This window comes from Ascaphus truei, chromosome 7 (genome assembly GCF_040206685.1).
Source record: "Ascaphus truei isolate aAscTru1 chromosome 7, aAscTru1.hap1, whole genome shotgun sequence".
Taxonomy (NCBI): domain Eukaryota; kingdom Metazoa; phylum Chordata; class Amphibia; order Anura; family Ascaphidae; genus Ascaphus; species Ascaphus truei.
Window position 1 is genome coordinate 54,365,214 of NC_134489.1, and position 13,669 is coordinate 54,378,882.

At 41.2% G+C, this 13,669-nt stretch overlaps 1 protein-coding gene across 1 annotated transcript in view; it reads right to left on the minus strand.

The window, feature by feature from the left end:
- COL5A2 (collagen type V alpha 2 chain) overlaps window positions 1-13,669 on the minus strand; it is a 175,029-nt gene that overhangs the window by 16,141 nt on the left and 145,219 nt on the right. Inside the window, exons 31-41 of the mRNA XM_075608452.1 lie at window positions 12,925-12,978; window positions 12,277-12,321; window positions 11,990-12,088; window positions 11,008-11,115; window positions 10,851-10,904; window positions 8,714-8,767; window positions 8,544-8,597; window positions 7,417-7,470; window positions 4,987-5,094; window positions 1,022-1,075; window positions 293-346 (exon numbers count right to left, since the gene is read on the minus strand). Coding sequence (XP_075464567.1) covers window positions 293-346; window positions 1,022-1,075; window positions 4,987-5,094; window positions 7,417-7,470; window positions 8,544-8,597; window positions 8,714-8,767; window positions 10,851-10,904; window positions 11,008-11,115; window positions 11,990-12,088; window positions 12,277-12,321; window positions 12,925-12,978 — 738 coding nt within the window. The remainder of the gene's footprint in view (window positions 1-292; window positions 347-1,021; window positions 1,076-4,986; window positions 5,095-7,416; window positions 7,471-8,543; window positions 8,598-8,713; window positions 8,768-10,850; window positions 10,905-11,007; window positions 11,116-11,989; window positions 12,089-12,276; window positions 12,322-12,924; window positions 12,979-13,669) is intronic.

Here is a 13,669-nt window from a genome sequence, read left to right on the forward strand (position 1 = left end):
TAGGTTAAACTTGATGTACATACATGTATGTCTTTTTTCAACCACATCTGCTATATAACTATAGTATATAGCTATAAAATTACCTAATAAGTGACAATATTTTATGGCAGGTAAAAGAAAAAATATTTGGCAAAGGTAACTTCAAGGTACTGTATGCTTTTATGGAACTAATCATTTTCCAGTTATGATAACTTGTGCTTGCCACAATGATATTCTGTTTACTGTGATGCCTAGCAACATGCAGCTTATCAAAATGGCTTCTGATGGTTATGAAAATAAGTGATTTACTTACTGTGGAACCAGGAGGTCCAACTCTGCCTGCAGATCCAGGGAACCCTGTTGCACCCTAAAACCAGAATTGGAGTTAAGCAATTGAAAAAATATATACTGCACAAATGTAAGCGATCGAGAAAATTGGATAGCAACATAGCATTGGAAATTATTGTGATGAATGCAATGCAAAATAAGGCAAACAATTTTAATATAGTGATACAAATAATATAGAGGATACTTATGACATGTGGCTTAATAGTGCTAGAACTGCTAAAAATAGGCATGCATTACATATATTAAACAAATGTAAGATATGTCATTGTACTGTTGGTCTGTCATACTGTGTCAATACCTAACACAAGTTGGGCAAAAACAATCAACATTAATATAAAGTTGTTTGGTATACTGATACATGTATGTATTTGTTTAATTGTAGTGTTATGTTTTGCTGACACGCTATGCAGTGCTATACATAGAACTTTACAAGTACAATTCATTTTCGAATGTATAAATTAGCACGGTTAGATAAGGTGGCTTGCCAAGGTTGGCAGGAGATGGCACTGGGGTTTGAACTAGGTTCTACTTCTTCAAAGGCCATGTTGTTAGTGCAAGGAAACTACTACCCCTTTCCCTACATAGCAGTGTTATTCAGTGTGACAAATATCCACATTTAAGTGTTTTACACGTAAACTCCACTGTGTTCTAAAATGCAAGAAATACAGTAATTACAGACATATTCTTAACTTACAGGAGGACCTTGAGTTCCTCGGCCACCCTTAAGTCCATTAACACCATGAGGTCCCTAAAACAATAAAATCGTACATGCAGTGAGTAACAGGAAAAAAAAAATCATACACATGCTGATATAATGGTTTATGAGATATATATATATATATATATATTTATAATATATATATCACTTGGAACTCTAATAAAATAGGACTCTGCTTTCAATCTCCGTTATTTCAGGTCTCTGGATAGAGCCAGCACCAACTTTAAGATATGACGCATCGATAATCCCTGTGTTAACTACAGTATAACGAAGCTCTGTGGATATGCATTGTTACAGAAGTTTTGAAAATACCCGTTAGCACTTAACGGTGCGTCAACTTGAGTTAAGGCCTCATTAGGTCAATATCGGGTAATTGTGGATCTGGGCCTGTGTGTTCAACAATAATTTACTCAGCTAGAGTCCTCTCGCTGATGAGGATATTATTTATTTATAAAATATTTTACCAGGATGTAATACATTGAGAGTTACCTCTCGTTTTCAAGTATGTCCTGGGCACAGAGTTTAGACAAATAATACGTGGTTACTAATACGTGGTTACAAATACAGTTACATAAATGAACAGGGTATACATTATATACAAGACCTTGCATGCACAGTTAAAGAAAATATATATTATGGGCGTATGAAACAGTTACAGACCAGATTAAAATGTGAGACAGCCTTAGATTTGAAAGAACTTAAACTGGTGGTGGATGTGAGAGTCTCTGGTAGGTTGTTCCAGTTTTGGGGTACACGGTAAGAGAAGGAGGAACGGCCGCATAGTTTGTTGAGCCTTGGGACCATGAACAGACTTTTGGAGTCAGATCTCAGATAAGTGCGGCATGTGGTAGCGTGAGGAGCGTGTTCAGATAGCTGGGTAGCTTGCCCATAAAGAATTTAAAGGCAAGACAGGAAAGGTAAACTTTGCGCCTAGACTTGAGTGATGACCAATCTAGTTCTTTGAGCATTTCGCAGTGATGTGTGTTGTAGTTGCATTGGAGAACAAAACGACAAATTGAATTGTAGAGGGTGTCAAGTTTGCTAAGGTGGGTTTGAGGTGCCGAGCCATATACTATGTCTCCATAGTCATTAGCATTGGCATTAGCATCTGCTGTGCGATACGCTTTCTGACCAGGAGACTTAGGGAGGATTTGTTCCTGTAAAGTACCCCTAGTTTGGCATTGGCCTTGGTTGTCAGGGTATCAATGTGCATCCCGAATGTTAAGTGGGAGTCAAACCATACTGCACGTCACAGTTAATTCTAACATTTGCCCGTTATGAACGGGGCTTTTTTCTGCTGCCGCCCAGCTGGCACCAAAACGGAGCCGCGAGCGAGCCGCATCTACCCCTTCCAGCCGCATTTATTAAAAATGCTAACCTCCCCTTCCCCTCCCCTTCCCAGAACCCCTGGCTGCTCCCCCTGGCTTGCGCGCAGCTTTGCAAACCTTCTCCCTTCCCCTGCTGCCTCTGTAGGCTTCGGGGATGCCGGGGAACCCTGGAACGCGTGACCGGCGCCAGGGTGACGCGCGGCACGCATCAGGGAAATCCCCAAACGAGCCGCCGGCTAATCGGCGGCTCTCCCCACAACGCGGTGGCGGCCGCATAAGAATAAAGCGTGCCGCCACTGTATGCCCAGGTATTTAAAACTACAGTAGTGACAGGGGTTAGGGTGCTGTTAGTGTTGGTTCTAATCTGGAGCTCAGTCGCTGGAAGCTTTAAAAATGTAGTCTTGGTCCCAAATACCATTGTTACAGTCTTGTCAGTGTTTAAAAACAGTTTGTTGTGGGAAATCCAGTTTTCGAGTCTCAAAAAGTCAGACCGAAGTATGTGTTGAAGGTCAGAGAGGCTATGGCTGTGTGCATATAGGATTGTGTCATCTGCATACATGTGTATTGAGGCTTCCTTACAAGCTGTGGGAAGATCATTGATGAACACTGAGAAGACGAGGGGCCCCAGAACAGAGCCTTGTGGGACACCACAGGTGATATCCAGGGGGTTGGAGTTAGAGCCTGAGATGGACACATGTTGGGTTATACCTGATAGGTAGGACTGAAACCAGTTTAAAGCATGCTTCCCTATTCCAGAGATCTGGAGTTTGTTAAGCAGGATAGCATGATCAACAGTATCAATAGCCTTTGCAAAATCTAGGAATACTGCACCAGTGAGTTGTCCCCGTTCCATTCCACACTGGATTTCATTGCAAACTTTTAGCAGGGTAGTTACGGTGGAGTGTTTGGGGCAAAAGCCAGATTGGAATTGGCTAGGGAAATTTGTCTTGGTATAGTAATCGCTTAATTGGGAGTGGAAACATTTTTCCATGACTTTGGATAGAATTGGGAGAAGTGAGATTGGCCTGTAGTTTGAGACAGTGTTTTTGTCCCCACTTTTGAAGATTGGGACAACTCTGGCAGTTTTCCAGGTCTTAGGGATATGGCCTGCAGACAGGATAGAGTTGACTATGCAAGCAACTGGTTTGGCAATGGTTGGGGCACCAAGTCGTAGGAACCTAGATTGTAGTAAGTCAGGTCCACATTGGCTGCTTAGTTTTAATTTGAGGAGCGCTTGTGTAATCACCTCGTCAGATACTGGGCCAAATTGAAAGTTGCGGGCAGTGTTGGGAGGGGGTGGGGCTATTTGGGTACTCCCAGGTTGAGATTCAGGTTTGTGGTTTGGGCTGCGTTTCGCTAATAAGTTAGTGGCACACCCCACAAAGTAATCATTGAATGCATTTGCAATGTCAGTGGGGTTTGTTACTAATATCCCCCTTAGTGATATTACTTGGTGGTTGATGGTTAGAAGGCTGGAATATATTGTTGATAACCTTCCAGAAGTTAGCTGGGTTTGATGTATTCTGGTGGAGATTGTTAGAGTAATATTGTGCTTTTGGGTGCCTTGTTTGCCTTGTGCACATGTTCCGCAGGCATCTGTAGTGATTGAGATCCTTGGTAGTGCCAGTTATTTTGTAGCTTTTCTACAAGGTATCCCTTAACTGGTAGAGTGCTATAAGGTCAGTTGTAACCCATGGAAGGTGGGCACCATACCCTTATTTTGTGTAGTGGAGCATGCGTATCGCAGAGTTTTAAGAACTCGGAATGGAAATAGTCGAGCGTAGAATCAGGGTCGGGAATTAAATCGATTCTGTGCCATGGGCAGTTGGTAAAATCAACCAGAAACTGTTGTGGGTTAAAGTTTCTAAATGTTCGAGTGAGGAGAACTTTAGAGCTTGAATGGGGCGGTTTAATTTTCCTTACACAGTACACTATTGCATGGTCACTGAAAATATCAGGAAGGATGCCAGAGGATTGAATCCTGCTGGGGTTTGAGGAGATAATCCAGTCTAGCAAGGAGTGGTTATGCGATTTCAGATTTATTCGTGTGGGTTGGGAAATGAGTTGCGATATGTTAAGTGACTTGAGTTGTATCTGGATTTTGTGGTTTTTAGGGTCAAGCCAATTGAAGTTGAAATCCCCAAGAACTAGCAGCTCACTCTTCTCATTCAGAGAAGAAATGGAGCCAAGAAACTGGGAGATATCAGTCAGGGATTGTATAGGGGCTTTAGGGGGGCGGTAGATGCCAGCAAGCAAGATGGGCTTAGAAAAGGGGAGGCAGATTTTCCAATTAGAATTTCAAAAGAGGGTGGGCTTGGGGGGCAATTTAACAGTGTAAATTGTAAGGTGTCTGCAATATAAAATAACACCCCTCCTCCTCTCTTTGACCTATCTCTCCTAGAAATTGAGTATCCCTGAATGGCGATATTTGCATCGGGGGTTATAGGATGGACTATAGGTATAGAAAACATTTGATTGACAAAGGCTCCTAGATGCAATGTGTAATTACAAGGCAGCTATTTGCTTTAGCCCAATTAGATTAGTATAAGGAAAAAAGCTTGATTGCAGATTGATTTTTAGCTGACTCCATGAGACTGCACCTTTAATACTTACATGTGGACCAGGAGAACCAGAAAGACCTTGTGGACCTGGGGATCCAGCATCACCTTTCTGCCCTGCCTCTCCGGGTTCTCCTTTCACACCTGGTTGTCCATCAGGTCCCTAAACAAAAAGAATAACAGATCACTTTGTTACATGGAACATACAAGACTCATTTACAATATCTTGAGAATACGTTTGTGCGTCCGAAACGTTGGTGATGTGTGTCTTTTCTACAATATATACTCTACAAATCTTAACATGAGTGCTGTCTGCTGATTCCCAAATTTTATATATATATATATAGTCAGTGCCACAGGGGGGGGGGTGTCGGGGGTTGAGGTACAAGGGGGGAGGTGATGTGTGGTACAAGAGGGGTAAGCTACAAGGGGGGTGAGGTACAAAGGGGGGGGTGATGTGTGGTATGGGGGGGAGGTGTGAGGTACAAGGGGGTTAGGTGATGTGAGGTATAAGGGGGGAGGTGATGTGAGGTATAGAGGGGAAGTTGATGTGAGGTACAAGGGGAGGTGTCAGTGTGTGTGTGTGTTGCATTTTGTGTGTGCGTGAGTGTGGGAAATTATTGAGGGGGAGATTGAGGGGGCGGGATTGAATGAAAGGGGGATAATTAAGTGATAATGGAGAAAGGGGGTGGAAGAAGGTGGGGGGATGGGGGAGAGTGGGAGAAATACACGACGTGGAGACGTGAAAATAGAGGAGATGCCTCATGAGGGTGTGACCGGCGGGGGCTCCAAAGGCCACCGACACATGGGGGGAGGGGGGGTCAGGTCTAAACTCTAGTCCTGGGCCCATGATATGTCAGCGGCCGTGTATATAATCTTACTCTGATGTCAGAGATTGCACACAAAGGTTGACCGAGCATGTAACTTATTATGAAAACCCCATACTGAATGTTATCAAATATTTCTTAAGCCTATCTCATTCAGGATAACTCAACTGATGGGTACATGTAGATTATCAAAAACAGTCACTGGATTCAATATAATGCAGCAATCCAAGCTGGCAGTCTTTTTCTTTCCTTCTTTTTATTTTTCACATAGGATTGAAGAAGGGGTCTCCGCAGCTGAACCCCATTAATTTCAGGTGTGGGGACCCCATGCTCATGGAGATACTTACCTCCATTGTGGGTACCGGTAGCTGCTCCGTCTCGCTAGCTGTAGTTCACATAATGGCTGCTTTTCAAATCTCCCGCATCCTGTGAGCCAATAGGAAGCCGTAACGTAATCAGGTGTAGCTTCCTATTGACCCACTTTATGCGGGAGCTTGAAACCTGCAGGAAATACTGACACTCCCTCCGGAGGTCATATCTCTGAAAGCCCGGGGTCCACGGAGCTGAAATTACTGGGGTTCAGCTCCGGAGACCCCCCTCTTTCAATTCTATATAAAAATAAAAAATAAAAAAAACAGCCCGCTTGGATTGCTCCCTTAAAATGGCAAAATCTGAATAAATATCACTTTCACTTTTTATATCCGTTCTTGTCTGCTTACCTACGCTACATAATATTGTTATTATATTACAATGCATTTACAAAATACCAACAAACCAGCCAATGCAGACAAATTGCATAAATAGTACAAGATTTGCATATGCTGCTAGAATAGGAAAGAAGACAATGATCTTGAAAATCCACATCTACAGTATAGTAATACAGTAGCATAATTACAGAGTTCATAAAATGTAAGTCCATCAAGTTCTACCTTTTTTTAATGAACACATTCTTATGTTTCAGACAGGTCCCTTTGTGATTGTTCATTTGTATTATCCAGAATCCCTTGCTGCAGTGGAAGTATGCTGTATGATTACGGGGTAAGGAAGGTTTGGGGACCAGTCTAAGCCATGTAAATGTACTCATAAATGTTTTTTATCAATCCTCTGTACGGTGGGGGCATTTTTGTCACTTTTATTCACTATAACTTATTTGTGTACCTGATATATAATCTGTGTGTTTAATACTTACAACTACTGTATTGAGCAGAAAAAAACCTTGACGCAAAACGTTTAAATTCTTTCACAATTAAATAATTCTGTTCTCACTCTACTCAAGTGGCCGATATCTTTATTACCCTTCCGCTGCCAAATTTTTAACCTGCCCTATGTCTTCACCTATTGTCTATATGCCTTTAAATTTGCGTTAATCTTTACCAGCAATTTCATACCACCTTCTTTGTTTTAGTAGTTCCATTTCAGATTTAAAAATCATACAGTATGTAAGATTTATAATCATCCTTCTTGTATAAAACAAATAAAAGGGAGCTCTCACCCAGAATCCTCCAGTATTTGCCACTGTGGAGGGCACGATACTGGGCTTGATGGACAAAATTGGTATGGCCCATTATCGATATGAGTGTTCTTATAATACAACTGTAATTAGTATAGGAATTAAGAATGCATAAGCACAACTCAAATTACGGTTATCGAACACGTACTGGAGGACCAGCAAATCCAACAGGACCAGTCGGACCATTTTCTCCTCTGGAACCCTGTAAAAGTGGACAGAGAGACCATTCAGACCATCACTAAAGAAAAACATCTTTGTCTAAGCAGATATGGACTTGTTATTAATCTCATGTTTGGCGATTCAAGGAAAGAAAGTGCATATCTTTAGTATTAGTGGGGCCTGCAAGAAAATGATTCTGCATCTGAAAAACAAATAAACTGCCAATTGTAAATGGGGCAAAAACAGAGTACATTTCTCAAGCAGAAGATGCAACAGTAGGTATCTACTGAGCACTACTAACTGCTATAACTGTGCAGGGTTGTGTCATTCGACTGATAGAAGGTGCTTGCAAGCAACTCACTTAGCACTTAACATAATACCCCCCTACTGTCTCTGTAAGTTCTCCCTAATTACCACTTAGATTGTAAGCTCTTTGGGGCAGGGAACCCTTCCTATTGGACTGGTAGATAAAGTTGTATATTGGTAATGGCTAGAAGAGTCCAGTTTGAGACACTGAGCAGATTACTTTCTCCTCCTGCACTTCAAGCACCAAAATTAGATTATAGGCAGGAGGCAGGAGTTAAATGTATCTATAGATTGTATGTACAGTGCTGCGTGTACAGTAAGCAAACATTAGTATGTATGAACATCTTGATTTGCAGTATATAGCACAATCCATGTACATGGCGTTTCACAGCAGTAATACACGTGACATTAATAATATAACACAATGGAATGAAGTGCTTCATACTTGAAAGTCACATTAGGAAAAGGAGTCCCTGCCCTGAATAGTTTACAATCTAAGTGGAGGGAATGTGTCATGTATTATACAGAGAAAGCAGGAGAGCTGCCTCGTAACCAGCAGTGCGAGAAGGGCCTGTAATGATCTCAGGACTAAAGGAATTTTTAAGGCAAGAGCACCAACAATTGTAATAGCCTAATGATATCAATGTGTGGACTCAAGATTGCAAAGAAGTGCATTGAATCTGGCAAATGGTAAAGCAGCTAAAATTTGATACACCCAAAAGTTATATGTCCCACTCAGCAGGCAAAAAATATATGCTTAAGTGTTGCACTATATAATACTAAAAAAAAGTATAAGAATATGCTACTCACAGGACTTCCGCGTGAACCTAGTGGACCAATTACACCTCGTGGTCCTGGCTCACCCTACAAAACAATATATATATATATATAAAATGTCATTGTAAACAATTGGTTACACCTTTAAGTATTTGATATGTAAAAACTAAGCAGATAAAATATTCATTTGCAATAAATGTTACCTTTTCACCAGATGGACCTGCAGAACCAGTGGGACCCAGAGGGCCAGGAAGACCCTACAGAAATACAAAAATCAGAGTAATAATTAATTACTCTTAAAGCAAAGCCTTTTCTAATGCTGCTAACCAAAAAAGAATGATTCACACATGGGCAGATTGCCCTATCGGGTGTTCGGGCTTGCCCCAGTGCGCAGCGGCCCACAGCATGCACCGCTGCACAGGCCGGTGCTGTGCTATGCATCAGGGTTGTAGAGGCCCAGTGCCCTTCCCCACAACAATGAAACTGATTGCCGGGGAGAGAGCGGGGCCTCTGCAAGACTTGCCTTTCCAGAGCAGCCCTCTTCCATCACATGGCCCAACTGGAGGGCCATATTTCACCTCCAATTCGCCCCTGGATTCACCGACACTGCAATAGGTAGTGTTCCAATATAACCTATGTGCCAGATATTTTATCTAAAGCATAATGCATTAATTTACTATTGCAGCAAATGAGCATAAGCTTATACTGTAGGGAGGAAATCTGTTGGACAAACACTCAGACGTAATCTCAAAAAAAAACTTGTAGAATATGTAATATATTTGCAAAAATCTTATTTAATTTGAACTTAAATCGTACAAAAAAAACAAGTATAAAAATAGGGGCATTTTATAAGTTGACACAGTATTACTACTTAGAATAAGCAACGGTGGCGTTTCAGGGTCCTGGCCTTCTCCTCTGGCTTAACCTGAGAAACCTAAGGGGGTTATATACTCTACCTCTCCTCGTGTGTCCTTGCCGGCTACCGGCGTCCCCCGGTATTGTGACGTCACTTCTGGTCCCCACCGTAGTGACACCCACAAGTGACCTCACTTCCGGGTAAATAAAACGCATGGAGAATGGCATGCGTGCTACGACACTAAACACGTGAATCTCAATATAAGACAACAAAGTCCAACTAAAATAGATGTAAAACAGGCCCCATATATTAAAAATGGTCAGGGGCAAGCTATAAGACCTTAATAAACAACTTGATTGAGATATGGTTAGAAAATGGGGAACACATTGAACTGTAAACAGAATATGTATCTTTTTTAAATATGTACACAATCGTCCATATTAGAACAGGGGAGATGTTTATGGGAATAAATAGGGTAATTAAACCACCATACTTCATAAAAAATATCTTAATAAACACAATTCTTCTCACATGATAGGGACAAAAAAATGTCCCTTATCACATTCATTCACTGTTTTTTTTGTTTTGTAAACAGTGAATTAATATGTGATAAAGGGCAGTTTTTGTCCTTATCCTATTTACTAAGCAATGCTACTCCACCAGACACCGTCTGGGCTCATTCAAGGGAATGAGCTGTAAATTGTCTTCCCATGCCAGAAAGTGTGTTTATACAGGTGCGCCGACGAGTATTCTAAAACTTGCCTTGGAAAATCTGGGGCTATCACCAGGTATATGCTGGGTACATGCTGCAAACATTTCTGTGACATTTCTGCAGAGAGTAATGGCCCATCGGATTAACACAGCAGGGGTCCCTGGCAGTCCCATTCAGTTTGAATGGGACTGCCAGGGACCCCTGCTGTTAATCTGATGGGCCATTCGTCTGTCTGCAGAAATGTAACTGAAATGTTGCAGCATGTACCCAGAATGTACCTGGGTCTTGTTGGAGATTTCCCCAGGTTTGTTTTAGAATACTCGTCGGCACTACAGTAGCATTGCATTGCTTGGTAAATATTGCTCTTCGTGTGTCTGTCTTTTCCATTTGGATTTTCTGCGTTGTGTCCATTGATCAAGAACTGATTTGTTTCAAAATTGACCTTCACTAGTCTCTTCCTGATGAAGACCAATGTTGGATGATATAGGCCTATAAAAATGTAAGGTGTGTACAGTTCTATCTTTAGTTTAGAGTATAAGATTACGGGGTGAATCAATACAATTCAAAGTGGCCATTTGGGCTGCTATTGGCCAAAGACACCCAATTACGTCAATTGGAGCTTTCGGCTGATTAAGGTATGATAATCAGCCCCTTCACGTGTTTTGGTTGCTCATTTGAAGGGTTCATTATTTACACTCACTCATTGTTCTATGTTATGTTATGCTTTGCTTGCCTGGCTTTTTTGGAGTGGAGCAGAAGTATTCATACTTACTCTTGCACCATCATTGCCAGCTGTACCTTCAGAACCTTTTTCTCCAAGACCTCCCTATCATATAAAGATACAACAGAATCAAATCAGTAGCAGTATACATACACCATTTCTTATATTTAAGGTGAATACACTTACTGTAAGGGAGAAACAAGCTTACCCTATCACCCTTTGGACCAGATGTCCCAGCTATTCCTCTTTCTCCCGGCATACCTTGGAGACCAGGAGGACCCACATCACCAGGAGTACCAGATGGGCCTGGGCTTCCCTTGGATAACAAAAGTAGTGTATATCAACATACAGCAAGTTTCTTGTACATTTGATATCATGTAATGGATCAGTGATTACATTCTTCAAAGCAGTTGTAATTGAGGTTTGAAGATCACACGTCTGCCAGATTTACGGTGACGACTTAAATATGAAACTTCTGAAGAATAAAAAGCTTGTGTACATCTACTGTAAATTTATGTCTTTGGCAAACTTATGTTGTTCCATGAAATGGTACTGTATAATAACTCAACTGTATGAACATACAAGAAAATATCAATGTTCTCACTTGATGAATTGTTAACTTGAGAAATGGAAATACAATGGTTCTCATTAAAAGTCAATGTTTACACTGTTCTGGATCAATGTGGTAGATGCTCTTTGTTCTGGTGGAACTTAGTTAGATAGATGATAAATAGATGCCAGATGATGATACAGGTGCGCCAACAAGTATTCTAAAACTTGCGTTGGAAAATCTGGGGCTATCACCAACAAGATCCAGGTACATGCTGCAAACATTTCAGTGACATTTCTGCAGAGACTAATGGCCCATCGGATTAACACAGCAGGGGTCACTGGCAGTCCCATTCAGTTTGAATGGGATACCAGAGACCCCTGCTGTTAATCCGATGGGCCATTAGTCTGTCTGCAGAAATGTCAGGGAAATGTTGCAGCATGTACCCAAGATGTACCTGGGTCTTGTTGGTAATTGCCCCAGATTTTTTTTAGAATACTCGTCGGCACTACAGTAGATAGATGACAGATAAATTGATAGATAAATAGATAGATAACCTGATATATTACTGGTGCGAAGATGTACTGGTTACACGAGCAGTTTTATGATCACATAGGAGCACATGTGCCTTATAACTTACCTTTGGACCATCAGGTCCATGACCTCCAGCCATACCCTTCTCACCCACTAGCCCTGAAGCTCCAGGTTCTCCTCTTTCACCTGGATTACCACGTTCACCCTATTAAAACACACAGCATAAAGATAATTACTTCCCAGCACATGCTGCACATGTCTTCTAACTAGCTGCTAAATGGGGAAGATGCTATGGTCTGTTGGCATTAGCGTGGGGTAACCATTGATTACAGGGTTACACTTAGGAAATAGGATAAAGTGCAGGTATCAACCTATAACAAATCAAATACATACTCTAGGACCAAGTGGGCCGGCAGCTCCAGAATCTCCAGGAACTCCCTGTGTTCAAAAGATAAAAAGCAGATGCATTACATTATTATTTAACATCCATAAAGTTTATTGTAGCTTGTGATACCATCTAATCCACCAACATTGAAAGTCTTCAAATATGAAGTTGCATGATCTATGAAGATCTCATAAGTCTCCTCAGATATATGGAGTGCATTTCAAGACGAAACTTTGAAAGATCAAAAGCTAGTGTGCGTCTAGATCTAAATCTGTGATAAACTCTGATGATTATTCCTTTAAAAGGTATCACAGAAGCTCAGAACTGTACGTATGTATGTATATCTTTATATAGTGCCACCCATGTATAGCGCTTTACAGCAGTGATACACATGACATAATAGGAAAAAGCGCTTCATATGTAAAAGGACAAATCAATGTTCTCACTGTAACTGATCAGTTGTATAAAATCAGTACCATCTACTTGCCCACTCACCTACGAGCAACATATAATATATAATAGTGTTTGTGTTTCAAAATATGACCTTCTGTTTTACAAATGCAGCTAAAGGCAGTGCAACTGTACAGTATATAAGATTGTGCATTGGACAGACACACCTTCCTATTACCCGGGTTAAAACTTTCAGAAGAACCTACCTCATCACCTGGCTTTCCTGTCTCTCCTGGGGGACCCGGTGGACCTGGTAAACCCTAAAAAAAATTAAAATATGACTTAATACACATCTCATGCTTTGTGAGAGTATTTGGGGTTCATGTGTTGGCCCTTCCGCTGCCACAGGGTCCAGTCACACACTTCACATTCCACGCAAGTCTGACACAGATTCTCCAAGCCTGCACTTGCCTCTCAAACATCAGTCAGTATTTCATGGTTTAATCCCACATGGCCGGCCTGAAAACAACCTTTTGTGAAGACTATAAACATAAACTAAACTAAGTAAAACTAATTAAACCATGCTAAAAGTAAAGATTTGTCTGCTTTCATTGTTTGGGGAAAATTTAATTTCTGAAGGGCTTTTGAATGGGGAAGTGTTTGTCCAAGTGTTTTCTTTATTCTTACGCCCTCCTGACCTTATCAGAGAGACAATAAAGATAAGGGGAGGGGGTGAGAGTAACCTTGAGGCAGTGCATACACTTGGTGATATCAGATAAAAAGATGCAGAGAAAATTAAACCCCTCCGCAGTCTCAGCTAAAGCATGTTTAGAATCTAATTAAAAAAATACTGTATATGTAAAAATAGTTGTAGAAGTCCGGTTTGAATAATAATAAAAAAAAGGACCTACTTCAGACGAGATAATGAGCACATTAATAGTGTCACTTTTTAATCTCCCTCCTTTAGGCTGCAGGCATGGTGATCGCGATGGCGCGCAGGAGGGAGAGCGT